This window comes from Myotis brandtii, unplaced genomic scaffold (assembly GCF_000412655.1).
Source record: "Myotis brandtii unplaced genomic scaffold, ASM41265v1 scaffold424, whole genome shotgun sequence".
Classification (NCBI taxonomy): Eukaryota; Metazoa; Chordata; class Mammalia; order Chiroptera; family Vespertilionidae; genus Myotis; species Myotis brandtii.
In genome coordinates, this window is record NW_005366245.1 from 773,799 (window position 1) to 791,631 (window position 17,833).

At 43.7% G+C, this 17,833-nt stretch overlaps 1 protein-coding gene across 2 annotated transcripts in view; it reads right to left on the reverse strand.

The window, feature by feature from the left end:
- Positions 1-17,827, reverse strand: part of AFF1 (AF4/FMR2 family, member 1) — a 195,779-nt gene extending 177,952 nt beyond the window's left edge. For both annotated transcript variants that reach the window (XM_005874091.2, XM_005874090.2), the window contains exons 1-2: positions 17,718-17,827; positions 4,287-4,360 (exon numbers count right to left, since the gene is read on the reverse strand). In XM_005874091.2, the coding sequence (XP_005874153.1) occupies positions 4,287-4,324 (38 nt within the window). In that variant the 5' untranslated portion in view covers positions 4,325-4,360; positions 17,718-17,827. The remainder of the gene's footprint in view (positions 1-4,286; positions 4,361-17,717) is intronic.
- Positions 17,828-17,833: the final 6 nt, after the last annotated feature.

Genomic DNA, 17,833 nt, shown 5'->3' on the forward strand with positions numbered 1-17,833 from the left:
GAAGTAAAATACTAAGGTGCGGAGGTGCATGCGGAGCGGGCTGGCGGCTGAGGGCGCGGTTGTCGTTTTCAATCGGGAGGGAGTCTCAGGCTCTGAGCTCCAGTTCCGGGCCAGTCTCTAGGGACCCAGACTCATATGGGAGAAGCGGGACTGTCTGGCATCGGTCGGAACTCGAGGGCAGCTTTCTCTCTGAGGGGCTTGCAGAGATTACCGGGACACTGAGAAGCAGAACCTCTGAGGGTAGGACTGAGAGCAGCCATAACTGCCATCCCCACCCTGTTGATCCCGTGGGACCCGCCCTGCCCAAGCCCTGCAGGGAGGCTTTTGCTGGATAGCCTCAGGCAAAGGCTAGATTAGCACCTCCCTAGAGATCCAGGAGCCAGGAAGCCCAGAGGTCCGAGTGGGACCATCCAGTTTGCAGCTCCCTGGAAACATAAAGGACACACTCAGGGGGCAGACTCAGTGAGCACCAAAGCCCCATTGAAGCAAGTCTTGCCCCAGAGGGGTGTCTCCAGCACAGAAGTTCTCCCACTGCAGACACAGCTGATTCTCACAGCCAATTGGTCTGGAGGTCATTCCCTCCCAGTGTTAACTACAACAATCAAGGCTTAACTACAACAAGACAGTGCACAAAGTCCACAAGGGGGTGCACCAAGAGTGTCCATCTCAGGTAATTGGGGAAGCTGAACCACTGGGCCCTAGAGGACACTTAGCACAGAAAGCCACTCTATCGACACAGCGAAGCATAAAAAATGCACGAATTTCATGCATCGGGCCTTATTTAGTATTTAAATAAGATTCTAAAACAAGCAAAACAAATCCCTGGTATTACAAGCCAGAGCAGTATAATGAGGGAGGTAACAGCTGACAGGGGACAGGCCGGGCTTCTGGAGTGTCCCTTGACTGGTTGGTTCCACAAGCATGTTCACTTTGTGCAAATACATTAACTGGATAATAATGTCTGTCTTTTTCAGTTTGTTAAACTCCCAAAACAATTTTTAGAAAGAACAAAAAAAGGGGGGAAGGAAAGAAGGTAGGGGGAAACATAAGTGAGCTCAGGTTCAATGGTCTAATGCTGATACATCTGGAAATCACAGCAGAAGCCTTAATTATTTATAAGAACTAAAACAAATATTGTCATTACACGTTACATTCATGGTCTGTCCACACGTATGACTTCTGATAGCCCTGAGCATAGCAAGGGTTCACACTCCGACTTCTATGTAGTTTGAGTGATCAGAGCTGCACACTCAATACACATCTGTTTCCTTTAAAATGTGCTTGTCCTGGACCAGTGCCACATAAATCTGATGTTTTCTTCTGGACTACTAAAAGATTAAAGTCTGCCATGACGCAGCATTCAAACACATGAGCTGTTGTATATATTAAAAACAGAGCTCCGTTTAGGATTCCCCCTCGCTTATCACATGTACTGGGTATTAAAATTAAAAGCAGCACTTCAAGGAGAGAAGGAACTAGAAAGATAAATGTAACTAATAATAATAATAATAATAATAAACAATTCTGTAACTGCTAGAATGTTACTATAAAGGGCAGTCACGGTCCTCTTTAATTAGCAACAATAGGAAGCAAAATATCTTTTTAATCTTGCCACTGACACCAGAAATTATACTGGATGTAATGTCAACTACTAGAAATTTCTGAAAAAAATCAGGTCTCCACAAAAATCTTACAATTGAAATTTAAAATGTCTCCATCCCCTATAATTTTTCACTAATCTGATATATAGGTTCCTTTGTAGGAAGGCCCAGTTTTAATAGTCTATAGAATTCAACACTCCCTAATTGATGAATTCAAAGGGACCCTAATCAAAATGCCAACAATAATTTTCCTCGAAAATAATAAAGGACTTCAGAGCACAAGTAAAAATGTAATCAGTTGTGAATAGAATAGCTATGAAAAATCCTAAAAATGAAACGTGATGACAAAGAATCCGCCTGAATATTAGGATCTATAAAAATACAACAAAATAGGATGGCACCGGTGCCAGACGAAACAATCAATGGGAACAATAGTATAATAGACTCCAGAATGTGATGGGATTTAGACATAGCACTTAAATCAGTGGACAGAAGATAGATGATTTAATAAATTATGTTAAAACAACCGGTTAGACTTCTGCTTTTACAAAAAAAAAAGCCTCCTTAACATCCCCTGGACTTTTTCATTTTCTTATTAATATGGAAATTTACAACACATACTTTACACTAAAATTTATTACGAATAGATCAAAACACTATAAAGTCAAAGGCAATGTAAGAGGACTAAGCAGCTAACTAAATGTGTGAAACCAACTGTGTGGGAATTACAGGGAACTAGAAAACATCTGTGCTTTCCCAACTTTTTTTTTTTTTTTTAAATACCAAATCTCGCTGGGGCAAGCCAACACAGCAGATGTCTGCAGGAGGAAATCAGGTGGGAGTTCTGGTTGACCTGCAGGCTGAGAGGAGTCACATCTTAGCACACCTGGGAAGTATTGATGACATACCACATGGGAAGTACTGAATTAGCACGCTCAGGCCCTGTTTACAAGAGCAGTGGCTCTTCAAGTCTGTTTCTTTATGGCAATGCATGACAATGTTGTTAAACCTGACGTTTTTCAAGAGAAGATAAAAGTCTAGATTGTTATGTAAAAAACATGGGCAGCTACACGTTTTTAGAAAACTGTGAGGGGCTGCACAAAGCCCATCTGTTGGCCAGATCTAGCTCATAGGCCACCAGCTTACAAATTCTGATTTAAGTGCAAAAAATGAAACCATTCAAGCGCTGCAGAGAACACACGACATTATTTTCATAGTTTTGGAGTAAGAAAGACCTAAGCGCAATCAAAACCAGAGTGCATAAAGAACAAGGCATTAACTACATAAAAATGTAAAACTTATGTGTAACCGAACGTTAGGAACAAGCCTAATAAAGACAGAGGACAGCAGTCTCCCCCCAGGCTCTCTGCAGCATGGAGTGCTGCAGCCTGGTCTCCAGCCTTCTCTGTGGGGGAGGAGAGGGTGCCTGGCTTAACAACAGTGCCAGAACCACCTGGACAGAGAGTTGTTTAAATGAACAGAAAGGGGGAGGAAGCAGGAAAGGATCCAGGATGGACAGGCACCATCATCTATTACTCAATAAATATGAATTAAATTTGAGTTTACATGTCTCATACTTTAACATCTTTTTGAATATTTACTAGAATTTAAAAAACACACTGATCAATGATATTAAGAATTTTTCCTGGCTATCAAATGAGTTATTCTTTTTTTTAAATATATATTTATTGATTTCAGAAAGGAAGGGAGAGAGAGAGAGAGATAGAAACATCAACGGTGAGAGAGAATCATTGATCGGCTGCCTCCTGCACGCCCCCTACTAGGGATTGAGCCCACAACCCAGACATGGGAATCGAACCTGACCTTCTGGTTCATAGGTCGAAGCTCAACCAACCACTGAGCCACGCTGGCAGGGCAGAGTTGTTCTTTTTTGTTAATACTTACCTGGGGATATCCAGTTGATTTCAGAGAGAGTAGAGGAGAGAGAAAGAGGGAATGGGGGCATGGGGAAGAAAGGGAAAGAGGGAGGGGAGGAGGAAGAGAAGCAGAGGGAGAATGTGAGAGACATGGATATGAGAAGACAGATGGATTGGTTGACCAGTCTGGGATCAATCCTGAAACCCAGGTACATGCCCTTAATGGGGAATTGAACCTGAGACGCTTCACTGCACTGGCCTATGCTCTAACCACTCAACACAGGCCAGGACTCGAATGAGTTATTCTTAGTAACTCCTTCAGAAAGTGAACATGCAACCCTCAACCAACACTGGCCATGTAGCATATGCAAGAAGGCAGTTAACTGTATGTGCAGAGTTGGAGGAAGAAATGTAAAAGTCAGAAAATGTAACAATGATAGAATGTCCTCCTTCAAGGCTCTCGTGATAAGGTGAATTTCATCATGATGTCTGTTCCAGCACATGCCGAGTATGTGCACATTTTACCAAATCAGTGCAATATGGACCAGTGTCTTGAACACTGAATTAGGATGCTGATCTAATGTAACATCCACATGTTAAAGAAATGAGTTGAGACTCAGAAAGTACTAGATTTAAAGAAAGTATAGCAAGTTTGACTTTGTGTAGAGAAAACTAAATTTGTCACCCATTTTCATGCACCAGAGAGTTCATAAATTTCAAAAAGTGAAAAAGAGCCAATTTATTCTTTCAAAAATAGATTATAAAATTAAATATCATCTTATCTTTGAATCACAGATTTCACGGTTACCTGTTGCTGCTGCTGTGGACTCTTTCAGTGAATGCCATTGCTGCCAGTCAGTGGGAAGTGACAAGTCTATTCATCTGAAAGAGAAAGAGCTTGTGAATATCAGTCCATAAGAAAACTCATAGGCACATGTGACCTGTAAGAAATCTTCCTGGAGACAGAATTCAAAGTTCTCATTTGGATTAGAGAATGGTTCTTTACCAGCTCCCAAGTTGCATGAATAAATCGGCTAGCATATGTCAAAGGAAAAATGCACTTTTAGTTTTGAGGCTGCTACTCAAAGCCATTTCAACAAGAAAAAAAATGTGCACAAGTTTATCATGAGAAGGAAGAAAGGAAATATCATTTCCCCAGTGTCTACTATGTGCTAAGCATCGTGTTAAATGCTTTTTAAAAATGACATTTCTTTTTTTTTTTTTAATTAAATCTTTATTGTTCAGGTTACATTCGAAAACGACAACCGCGCTCTCAGCCACCAGCCCGCTTTGCGCGCGCACCTCCGCACCTGAGTATTTTCCACACTGCGCCTCCTCTGAGCCTCGGTGTGCTGTTATTTTTCCTTCTAGTTGAAGAGTCTCTCCTCAGCCAGCCTTCCTGCGGTTCTGGGTGATGTCCGTTCCGTCTTTTAGTTGTATTTTTGAAGTGGTTGTTTGCGGCAGCAGTCTGCGGTGTTTACCTATGCCGCCATCTTGGTCTCCCTCTCTAAAAATGACATTTCATGTAAACATTACAATAAACTTGCAAGGTACATACTAATGCCCCATTTTACAGATAAGAAAACTATAACTCAGTTTTAAGTTAAGTTTCCTGAGGTAACAGGTTGTGTCATCATCTTCACTAGAATCAGGAGTAGGAAAGGCCAAGGAGTAGGCAAGAGAAAGGCAGTCAACATTGATCTTTATGTAAGAATTCAACACTTAATAAAATAAGAAAGTGGGCCCCCCAGTAAAACCCAATCTTAAGATTTTACTTCCACTCAGAAAAGGTACTTAATTAATCCCCAAGGCAATTCTTGAGCATTCTCCCATAAAGTAATGGATATTGTGTGTGGGTGGGGAGGTGAGAGGGGTGTGAGTGAAAGAGAGAGAGAGACAGAGAGAGAGAGAGAGAGAATATATAAGTGTGTGTGATCCCAAATGGCCTTCCTACTATCTTGTGGATCTCTAGAAACAACCTCTCTCTCTATGGTTAACACTATCTACAGCTGTTTCCTTTTCCCTTTCTTGTGTTTGTAAATGTGCTGCACTTCTCCTAACTCGCTTTAAATAGTTTTTATTTTTTCAAACATCCTTAAGGCAAAGGGTATGTTACTACATTATCTAGTACAGATTTAACAAACTTTTTGATACGAATGGAAACTCTGCATGAAACTTGTAACCATTTTAGCTGTTTAACAGCCTAGCTGCTACACTGTGGGCTGAAGTTGAAACACTGTCTATAGCACTTCAGCTCCACTCTGACTCCGATAAGGCCTTTCATCTCGCTCTCCAGGACATGAAAATTGCTGTCTTGAAGACCACAATGTTTCCATATGAGTAGATATCATGTGTCATTCCTCTCTCCTCCCGAAAAACAATGAAACAGATGCTGCAAATATTCTAATTAAACGCACTCTGGTAGCGATCTAAGTTTTTCAGGGTCAAACGTGTTTTGGAGTCGGTCTCTCCTCCAACCAGCTAGAGTGGCCCTAGGCAAGTTTCCCAAATTCTCCAACCCAAATCTTGACACCACCACTCCATCTCGCCTTAGTCTCTCTCACTTTCCTTCTCTCAACACACTTTAATTTCTCTTTCTCCCCATCTCTCTATTTCTATCCTGCCTTTCCTCCTCCCTCCCCTTGCCCCCATCATTTTCTCTCTTTCCCCTCTAACCCTCTCTCCCCTCCCCACCCCTTGCTGCTCTCTCACTTTCTCTTGGCATGCAGGGCTGGCACACAGTAAGTCAGCGGTTCTCAACCTGTGGGTCACGACCCCTTTGGCGATCGAACGACCCTTTCACAGGGGTCGCCTAAGACCATCCTGCATATCAGATATTTACATTACGATTCATAACAGTAGCAACATTACAGTTATGAAGTAGCAACGAAAATAAATTTTTTAAATATATTTTATTGATTTTTTACAGAGAGGAAGGGAGACGGGTAGAGAGTTAGAAATATCGATGAGAGAGAAACATCGATCAGCTGCCTCCTGCACACTCCCCACTGGGGATGTGCCCGCAACCCAGGTACATGCCCTTGACCGGAATCGAACCCGGGACCTTTCAGTCCGCAGGCTGATGCTCTATCCACCGAGCCAAACCAGTCAGGGGCTACAACGAAAATAATTTTATGGTTGGGTCACAACATGAGGAACTGTATTTAAAGGGCCAGAAGGTTGAGAACCACTACAGTAAGTGATCAATAAAACAGGCATCAGTTTTGGCATTAACCTTGCTAACAGCGTGAATACTTTTGAAGAGTCTGTGATGGTAGTTCCCCACATGACCCACCCCTTGAAGATGCCCCACCTGCTTGCAGCCCAACAGCATTCACCCCTAAGCCCGCTGGCAGAGACTGAAAGGGCAGTTTGGGATGTGGATGGCTGCCAAACTGAAGGAGTGGCCCTGGGTCCTCTGTCTGATCATTTACTCACTGAGCCAACAAGTATTCCTGCACATCTACTCAAAGCCAGGAACTGAGAATGAGAGGGAAGGGAACAGACTCTTGCCATCATCTGAGTTTACAAGCTATAGGAGGTCAAAAACAAACAAACAAACATAGTATATAGATGTTAAATATTAAAAGGTGCTCTAGAGGGAAATGAAGAGAAAGTATAGAGTGCCAGAGGAGAAATGAGGTAAGGTGTTGCAATTTTACATAGCGTGGTCAGAGAATGTAACATTTGAGCAAAGTGAAGAGCAAACTGTGATCTATAGTGAAATATGGTCCTAGAACTGGTGATAATGATGTGTCCATGTAGGCTCATCAATTAGAATCACCTGGGGCCCTAACTGGTTTGGCTCAGTGGATAGAGTGTTGGCCTGCGGACTAAAGGTCCCAGGTTCGATTCCGGTCAAGGGCATGTACCTTGGTTGCAGGCACATCCCCAGTGGGAGGTGTGCAGGAGGCAGCTGATCGGTGTTTCTCTATCATTGATGTTTCTAACTTTCTATCCCTCTCCCTTCCTCTCTGTAAAAAATCAATAAAATATACTCAACCTTGGCTGCACATTAGAATCACCTGGAAATCTTTTTAAAATCCTGATTTCTGGGCCTCATCCTCCGGAAAGTCTGTTTCTTTGTTATGGGGTGGGGGCACAACATTAGTAACAAAGAAACAGAATTTCCGGAGGATGAGGCCCAGAAATCAGGATTTTAAAAAGATTTCCAGGTGATTCTAATGTGCAGCCAAGGTTGAGAACCACTGCTCTAGTGGAAAATGCTGATTATGGGGAAGCTGTGCATGTGTGGGGCAGGGAGAGCTATGGGAAATCTCTGTGCCTTTGGTTCAAATTTGCTGTGAACCTGAAAGTTCTCCAAAACAGTGTATTTTTTAAAAATGGTTCTAGACTGACTAACCTAAGACTGACTGAAGAATTCAGCCCAACCCGTGGGTGCCATTACTGACTTGTTGGGAGGTGGGTGGAGATGTATTTTCTGACAGATTTGGCTCCTGGGCACAGCTTTGCTGGAAGGCACAGTCCTTTCCACAGAGGCAGAGGCGAGGAGGCAGAATCACCAGATTATCCACTATCTCGTTTATGGCTCACAGTCAGACCCAAGTCAGCTGAAAGCCTGTTCAGGTGCTGATGCCTGACTGCACAGTTGCATGGAGTAGCCATGCAAGCCAGCCATCAGGTCGGGTTAGCATCGAGGCCTGCTGTGGTCAGGAAAGTATTATCCTAAACCACGGCTAAGAAAGGAAATTAGTATATGCTTCCCTTTAGCAATTCTTCAAAAAAAACTTTCTTAAAAATATAGTCACATCCTGGCTGGGTGGCTCAGTTAGTTGGAGTGTCATCTCGTGAACCGAAAGGCTGTGAGTTCAATTCCCAGTCAGGGCACATACCTAGGATGCCGGTTCCACTCCCGGTTGGGGCGCATGCAGGAGGTAGCCAATCAATGTTTCTTTCTCATTAATGCTTTCTCCCTCCCTTCCCCCCGCCCCTCCCCCTCCTTCTCTCTTACTCTCACCAATGAACATATATCCTTTGGTGAGGATTATATATATACTAGAGGCCTGGTGCACGAAATTCGGGCATGGGGGGTGAGGGGTCCCCTCAGCCCAGCCTGCACCCTCTCCAATCCAGGATTCCTCTCACAATCCTGGACCGCTCCTAATTGCTCGCTCACCTGCCTGCGGGCCTGATCGCCCCTCACTGTCTCTGCATGCTGGCCTGATTGCCCCTAACTGCCCCCTACTGCTGGCCAGGTCACGCCCAACTGCCCCCTCCCTGCTGGCCTGGTTGCTCCTAACTGCCTCCCTCTGGCCTGATCACCCCTTACTGCCCCCCCCTGCTGGCCTGGTCGCCCCACATAGCCTGCTGTTTGGTCATTACTGTTACTGTGACAGTGTCCCAGACAAATTTGCATATTCCTCAATTATTAGTATAGATTACCACTTCATATTATAGAAAATTCAGAAAATAACTAAAAGAATGAATGGGAAGATAAAAATTTCTCAGAATTCCACAACTGCAGATAACAACTCGGTCGCCCCACGCAGCCTGCTGTTCAGTCGTTTGGTCGTCCCTCACTAACCACCCTGCGGCCTGGTCGTAGGCAGCCATCTTGTGAGGGTGTGAGGGTTAATTCGCATATTACCTCTTTATTATATAGGATTCAGATATCTACAAGGTATGTGCCAATAAAATATTGTTTAAATAAGAAGAAAACTGGTAACCTAATACACACCAACACAGAAATGGCTAAATCCATTAGATCACAGCACAACATGCAATGTAACATCAAAAGAATAAGTTTATCCAAATAAGATGCTGAACAAAATGCATAATGTGAAAACAAAAACACGATGTGAGCTTAAAAAGAAAATGCTTCCTGTTTATGTTTATGGTAACACACACTCCCACACAAGTGTGCGTGCACATATACCAAACTGCTAGCAGTAGCTTTCTGAAAAAGGGCACCTTCATCACCTTTTATTATTATGCAATGAATCACTTACTACCTTTGTAAACATTTTTTTTCTCTAAATATGGGGGCTGGAGGGGAAATGTACTGGTCTACAAATATTGAAATCAAAAGATACATTTTTATATTATTTTCACTAAATTATAAAGAAAAATGGAATAATAAATGGGGGGGGGCGTGTTTTAAAATACTCCCACTACAAAGAATAGGGAAGATACCAACATGGCTCTTATTTTATTATTTATTATTTTTTAAAAATATGTTTTTATTGATTTTAGAGAGAGAGGAAGGGAGATGGAGAGAAACATCAACTGGCTGCCTCCTTGGCTGCCTCCTGCTCCCCGCCCCCCCAATCTCTCTACTGGGGCTTAAGCCAGCAACCTGCGCATGTGCCCCAACGGGGAATCGAACCAGCAACCTCTAGGTGCATGGGATGACACTCAACCAACTGAGCCACACGGCCAGGGCAACATGGCTCTATTTTAAAACGGGGCAGTACTGTGTAGCAGAAAGAAACTAGGCTCAAGTGAGGCAGGTGATCACTTTGGGCAAACTAAGCCCTATCAGTCTCAGTGCTCCCCTCTGTAAAATAGAAAATGGCCTATTTTTCAGGTACTGAGATGAGTGAATTATATAATCTAGCTAAAATGCCTAGCATGCTGACACATCTAGATATTCCATACATAGCAGCTCTTGTTATTTAAGTCAGCACTGTCTACATTCAATTTTATGTATGTGACACAGACTATTATGTCTCATTTAGAAATGTACCTCACCAGGTACATTTAAGTAACCCTTCTATGGTCCTTCAAGTCTCTTGCAAAACAAATTTATTCAGAAATAATAATGCTATATATCTCAAACTGCTCTTCTCTCCAAAATAGCAGGTAAAACAGGTCAAGTAAAAAAAAAAAATTTTAGTGTTATAGACACTCTCACACCATACACACATATAATTACACAAGGAAAGAAAAAGGGCTGCCCTAGCTGGTTTGGCTCAGTGGATAGAGCATCAGCCTGTGGACTTAATGGTCCCGGGTTCAATTCCGGTCAGAGCACATGCTTGGGTTGCGGGCTCGATCCCCAGTGGGGGGTGTGCAGGAAGCAGCTGATCGATGATTTTCTCTCATCACTAATGATTCTATCTCTCTCTCCCTTCCTCTCTGAAATCAATAAAAATATGTATTTTTTTTAAAAAAAGGGCCTTGGTCAGTTGCCAGTTCAATTCTGGGTCAGGGCACATGCCTGGATTGAGGGTTCGATTCCTGGTTGGTGCGTACGGGATCAATGTTTCTTACATCGATATCTCTCACTCTTTCTCTCCCTCTCTCTCTCTCAAATCAATATAATCATATGTTTAAAAAAGGAAAGAAAAAATGGAAGGAATACAAAATATGGCTCAGGATATTTTAAATATTCTGTTCTAGGTCATTAAGTGCTTCTAAACCCTAGCACATTCCAGGGAACCTCCTCTCAGGAGTTTTTTGTTTTTGTTTTTGTTTTTATGACAGGCTAGTTAAAAGGCCTGCTTTGCAACCCACTAGCTATATGACCTCAAGGAAATACTGTTCTTCTCTAAGGTCTCAGCTTCCTCATCAGTAATACGGGGATTCATGGGGTTGCTACAGGATTAAATGTTTGCAGTACTTTTATCATAATGCTCAGCTCATGGTAAGCACTCGATAAATGGTAGTAGTTGCTCTGGTTACTTTTCTGCCAACCAAACCACATGCTATGGAGAATTCATACATTAGAGAGGCTCTTCAACTGGACAAACAGCTATGCAGGTCTCCAAGCCCCATGACTCTGACCCAGTTTCCATAGGAGACTCTGAGGAAAGGAATTCAGTGTGGAGGCCCCACACATACCCTCCAAGAACAACAGTCTCTTCCTAATGGACAATGTGTCAGTGGTGAGTCATAGGTCACACATGTTTTCATCTGAATTCTCCAGAATTCTACCCCAAGGAGATCATAATCTCCCAGGGGCTCCAAACTGACAGATCGCCTCCAGGTCCTTTAGCTCCAATGCCATATGGAGCCCACAAGCTTAGAAATCCATCATGGAACACAATTTCCCCAGCTATCTCTTCTCCACTTCAAATATTTGTTCAAGGGGGCTCTGGCACTACCCCAAACCCAAGTACACACCCCACATCCTGTTAACTCCCTCTCACCATTAGGGTCTCAGCTCAATGATACGTTCTCAAAGAGGCCTTCCCTGATTATAACAGCTAACACTGCACAGCTGTGCCCTCAACCACACCCTCTAACCAACCCCCTCTATTCCATTAGACTCTATGCAGGTTAGGAAAGTATCTCACTGCAAATAACAGTTGCTTAATTAATAGACGTTTATATTTCTCCTATAATGAGTCTAGAAGATGGGAGCTACTGGTATAGGTGTAGCTGTCCAATGAGGCCATCAGCAGCTCTGTCTCCTGCTCTGCCATTTTCAGCATGCTCTTTACGCCTGTCACCTCATGGCACAAAAAGGTTGCTGCCCTAACCCAACATCTTATCTACATTTCAGGCAAGAAGAAAATGAGAGGATGTGGTGGCTCTGCGTCCTTTTGTCAAAAAAAAAAAAAGGAATATCTTTCCCCCAAACTTTGGCTTTCAAAAAAAGAACTAGGGCACATGGCCTCAAGCTGGCTGCAGGGGAGACAGAAAATCAGAACACAAATTGTGTCCTCACTGAGAACACACATGATCTGTCACCTGAGGCTGAGTACAATGTAGTCCCCCACACAATTAAGGTTCCCTTAGCAACAACAAATGGGAGTGGGCATTTTCCTAAATATCAGTGTTGACCACACGTCTTCCTACAGTACTTAACACTCTCTGAAATTAACAGACACTAAATAAATAGGCAGATATTAATTGCTTATATTGCCTCAGCAGAATGCAAACCTCATGTCTAACTTTACATATATGTACACCCAGAGTCTATATTTTAAAATAATTGGCTGTCAACTTTCTCACAGCAGGAAGGTATCATAGACACTGAAGTATAGCGAGAATAGTCTAGGTTATGTTTTAGCGGCAAAATAACCCCAAAATCACAGTGGCTTGACAGAACAAAGAATTACTTCATGCTTGTTCTTTATGTCTATTGCATGTTGGTGTGTTGGAGTAGAGAGAAGGGTAGGAGCTTTTCTCCACTTGGAGAAATCCAAGCTGTTGGAAGCTCCATTATCTCAAAATGTAGCTTCAGGGTTTACTGTAACAAGAGACAGTTGAAGGGTCTTAGATGCCTCAGCCCAGGAATACACGTTACTCCCACAGACAGTCTACTGGACAGAATTAGTCACATAATTCTGTGTAACTACAAAGAGGTAGAGAAACATGGGAGAGCACATGAATATTAGAAGTTAAATGTTGCTGTTTCATTCCCCGTGGGCTGGTAAAATATCTTATGATGCATGATCCCCATTTTAGAAGTTAGACCCACTAAAGAAGTTTCTTGGAACAAAGTCAAAGTTAGGGATACTCAGTAAATCAATTATTTCAACTTATAAGGCAACACTTATCATTTAAAAACACATTTTTTTTTGTCTTTCAGGAGTAACAATCCTATATAATAAAAGGCTAATATGCAAATTGACCAAACAGCAAAACGACCAGGTCATTATGATGTGCACTGACCACCAGGAGGCAGATGCTCAATGCCAGAGCTGCCCTCTGGTGGTCAGTGCGATCCCACAGGGGGAGCGTCACTCAGCCAGAAGCCGGGCTCATGGCTGGCGAGCACAGTGGCGGTGGCAGGAACCTCCCCCGCCTCCACGGCAGCGCTAAGGATGTCCAACTGCTGGCTTAGGATATCCCCCGAGGGCTCCCAGACTAAGAGAGGGCACAGACTGGGCTGAGGGATGCCACCCCCCCGAGTGCACAAATTTCGTGCACCGGGTCTCTAGTATATATAGATAAAGTCATTCCCAGGAGTCCATGAGACTGTGGCAGGTTTGTTAGCTTGAAAATAGGGTAAGGTTTCAGAGCGTTAGCTTGAAAATAGGGTGAAGTTTCAGAGCCTTCATAGTTAACAAGAAGTTAAGTAATTTGCCTAAGGTCTAACAGCTAGTGAGTGTCCTATCCAAGATTCAAGCCCAAGCTGTCGGGCTCAGAAACCATACTTTTAAATTCTCTGCTACACTTCAGTAGTCCTCAAAGTGTAGTTCCAAACCTGGCAGCATCACCACCACCTGTGAACATGTTACAAATGCAAATTCCTGGGCATTACCGAAGACTACTGAATCAGAAACTTGGGGGAGAGGAGCAGAGACATCTGTTTTAACAAGGCTTCCAAGAGATTCTGATGCTTACATTCTCTATATGTTCACTGAATCTACAAGATGGAAGGAAATGGTATGGCTATATCCTGGACTGTGAACTGACTTTTCATAACCTGAGTAACAAATTTCAAGCACTAAGGGAGACCAACGGTTCATAAGCCCTTGCATTTCATTTTTAGGAAGGTAAGGATCTTCATCTGGTGCAAATAAACACCACATGTCTGTTTAATAGGTCTGCATAATATTTTCCTTTGGAGTCACAAACATATGTCCAGAATGCTAAATGAAAATACCTCCTTTTTCATTCCCATAATTGATCAGAAAGAATTACTTAGCCAAGGAGAAACACTATTTATATTTTATTTAGAGTCAAGCTGTAATTCCTGAAAAACAGGAAACCACATATCAACACAGCCAGCACAGTGTACCACAGCAGAAAGGGCACCAGGCTTTGAGTCATAGTCAAGTCACTTCTTCAACTCAATTTCCTGATTTTCAAATGGAAAATGAACTCCAACTTCAGAATCACAATTAGACTTAAATGATACGTCTTGTGAGCAGTGGTAAACAGCTTTTGTGCTACGTGAATATACACTCCACCTGCTTGGAGTACTGTCTGGCACATAGAAGATGCTCAGTACTTATGAGGTAACAGGAATAACTATGAGGTATTATATTAATGACTTAACTGATTCCTCTGGGCTCCACTTTTCACAATAATCTCAGTCTTTTAGGAGGAAAAAGTCGCTCTAACAAGAAATCCTTAGTCATGTTTAAAATGGGCCAGATAATTTAAGAAAATCAGCTGATGTCCTTCCCCAGGAGAACACGAGTAAAGGAGTTCTGTCCTAAGGATAAGACAGCAACTGCAATTAGCAACCCTGATGGCCTTGGGGCCTCATGGCTTCAAGTCTGTAACAAAGTGTCCTGCACATATAAATGGTCAGGAATAAAGGATGTGTCCCTACAAAGCACAACATAGTGCACATTTATTTCTGCCCTGTGGTAGAATTTTAGTAATTCAGCAACTATTAAATAAGCTACAACTGTATACAATAGAGAGAAAGACTGCTAAAACAAAAAACAACAACAAAAAAAACCCTCTGCCAATGATATCATTTGGGAATAGAAACCATTGTTGAATTTATAATTTAATGAGGGAAATACAATTTACAATTATTTACAAAGCTTTGTATATTTCTGGTAAATGGAGTTCCTTAATTTATACTGTCTCCAACATACTTTCTCAATCTCCTGAAAAATTAGTTAACGGTCTAGAGTCTTGAAATAGGGAACTTTGGGCTTTTAGCTTTAACAGACATATCTAAGATAAGATAGCAAATAGATTCAAGTTGAAGGCCAGTTTTCAGTGTAGGGGCTTTAACAGTCAGATGAATAGCCCTGTTATGTTGCCATACCTTACGGGACATCTGCAGGGTATATTGCTCCCTGTGTATGATCCAAAATATTTACATGTAAATTAGCTTTACCTTTTAAACAGTGAAAGCATAAATCCATCTCAAGATTTGGAACAGTCTTATCTGAGGTTCTGCTTCCCGGCATATGTCGACAGTTTGGCTCAAATAAATTCACAAAAATTCTTAAAAAAAAAAAAATTTGGAACAGTCAACTAACTTCATAAAGAATTATGCAAATTTCTTTGTGAAAGAGCACAAATTACAGAGTTGAGGATGAAACTTCTTTCACTTTGTAAAACATATTAAAAAGAATTTTTACCCGTCTTTTCAACTCCCAAGGCAATATACATTGCTTTGTAGAGCTCAATTAAAAAAAAAAAAAAAAGTAACTTTTAGTTCAACCAACTTGTTACAAAATTCAGTTAAGCCAGATAGGAAACTGGAGAAGCAGCCAGTTTGATGAAGTCTACGTACTACTGTCTTGTGATGCCAGTGAAACAGTGACTTCTGGTGGCAAAAAAAAAAATACATATTGTGCAGCTGGCAGGAGAAAGAAAGCAGTGCTTAAAATCTGCTGGGCTTTCCTCTTGCCATAAATCCTCTGTCTCTGGATGGTTTTTGAATTCTAAGTTAAACACATTATGATTCTTTGACATTGTATTTGTACAGAATTGAAGAATTAAGGCAAGACAAACGCCAAGGACGCTACAGAAATTCAATTGCTACAGTAAGTGACTAAGACACATTAACTCTGATACGTAACCGTTCACTTTCTTCAGCGGGGGGATCCCCAATATCTAAACTCACTTTTGTCAAAGCCTTGGATTCCGCTCTTCAACACCTTTTTGTCTTAAAGTGACCGAATCTGTCCCAAATCCTTTCCTTGATTCCCACTCTCCTAAATTACTTGAATTCAAAAAGTTTTAAGTACTAGCTATCTACTTTCTTGCTTTCTCTCCTAGTCTCCCTTCATTTTCTTGGGCCATTTATCCCCTAGTTTTCTCTCCATTCCTTTTCCGCATATTTATCTTCAAATATAATACTCTCCGACACTGGCAAGAGACACCTTTAAATTAAAGCAGGCAAACCATCCAGAATTTTCAACTCTCCTGTGAATTTATTCCCAGAATATCCACTCAAGGAATCCTTTCCACTGCAGACGAAAGGCAAGCTAAGGAAATGCATTAGACAGAGGAAGTAAACATTGAAACAGGGCCATGCCTGGGTAGTCTTAAGCCGCTTAGCAGTACTAGTTAGGCTCTCGGGTCCAAAGGTCTCTTTCTTTTTCGTGCTTTCTCTCCCCACTCGGAGTCTGAAACCACGGGGGTCTGGGAGAGCAATCCACCGCCGCCTACCTTCTACCAGCTCTGTAGGCCCTTGCTCTGAAATCACCTGGCACCAGCAAAATCCCCACACCTCTCCGGCACCTCCCTCGCCGGACGGTTCTATGCCTCAATTACAGAGTCCCTCTCACTTTGCAGCTGTCTGGGGGAACACAGACTAAGGTCTTCGCCTTCATTTACGGTTTCGCTTATTTAAGGTTGAAAATCCGTCTGGTGCCTGGATGGTATATCCTATCCTCCGTCTCCCACCTCCAACGGGCGCCAACAGGGTTACAATCACCCCATCCCACCCTTAAAACGCAAAACAAAACACAGGGTCCGCAAGGCCCTCCCTACCGCCTCCTCCGCCCCTGCCCCTCCCCCAGGACACACCTCCACCTCCAAGCCCAGGATCTTCCAGGGACAATTTGCATAACAATATGGGGTGTGGAAACTCCTAGAAGACCCACCGACTAGGAAAGCACCGAGACCCTGCAAGGCCCCTCGCAGCTTCTTTGACTGACATGACGATAAGGGAAAGTACGATTCAGACCACCCTCCAATTCCTCTCCCTTTTAATGCGCCCACCCTAGCGCTCCCGACGTCGCAGGCGACAGTCCCAGAGGATCGCACGCAGGAGAAGATCCGGAGAAATTCATCAGCCCCACGGGCTGCAGGCGCCGCCTCCCTCGTCCGGGGGGCGAGTCGCGGAGACGCCCCCAACTTCTCCCCTCCCTCGCCGCGGGCTGCGGACCACCGACGCGCGCCTCCCCCTCGGCCTCCATCAGCTGAGACTGGAACCGCTCATCTCTCCTAGGCGCCAGGGGGAGGGGTGACAATGCCGGGAAGAGGGGGGGCCTAGGTTGGGGGAGAGAAAAGCCCCGCTTTTACGCCCCGAGAAACTTCTGGGACTCTTCTATTACGCAACCCGGGGACCAGGTTCAAACGACCGAACATCTTTCCGCGAGACGCGGGGCACCCCGGCAGATGCCCGATGGGGGGAGATGGGAGTGGGGGAGGAGGATGGGTCTCTTCCTGTGGCCCCCTCCCGGCTTTTTCTAGACGGTACCTGCCGCTCACTTGCAAGTAAGGGCGGTGCAAGCTCCGCGTCTCCCGAGGTTCCCACCGGAAAAGTGGGAAGGCCAGCGACTTGAGTCAGCGTGCTGGGAAGCCGGCGGCAAGGCGGGGGAGAGCCTGGGCTTCCCAGAAGTCGGCGGCGGCGGTTCGGGGCCAGACTCACACCCCACCCGGGGGCGCGCAGTGCTCCGCTCACCTTCCAGACCTTTCGTTCTTCAGCGTCCGGGTCGTGCGCCCTCGCCGCCTCCGCCCTCCCCTGACCTGTTGCGGTGGGGAAGGGGCGTGGGTGCGCTGAGCGCAGAGCAAGCAGCT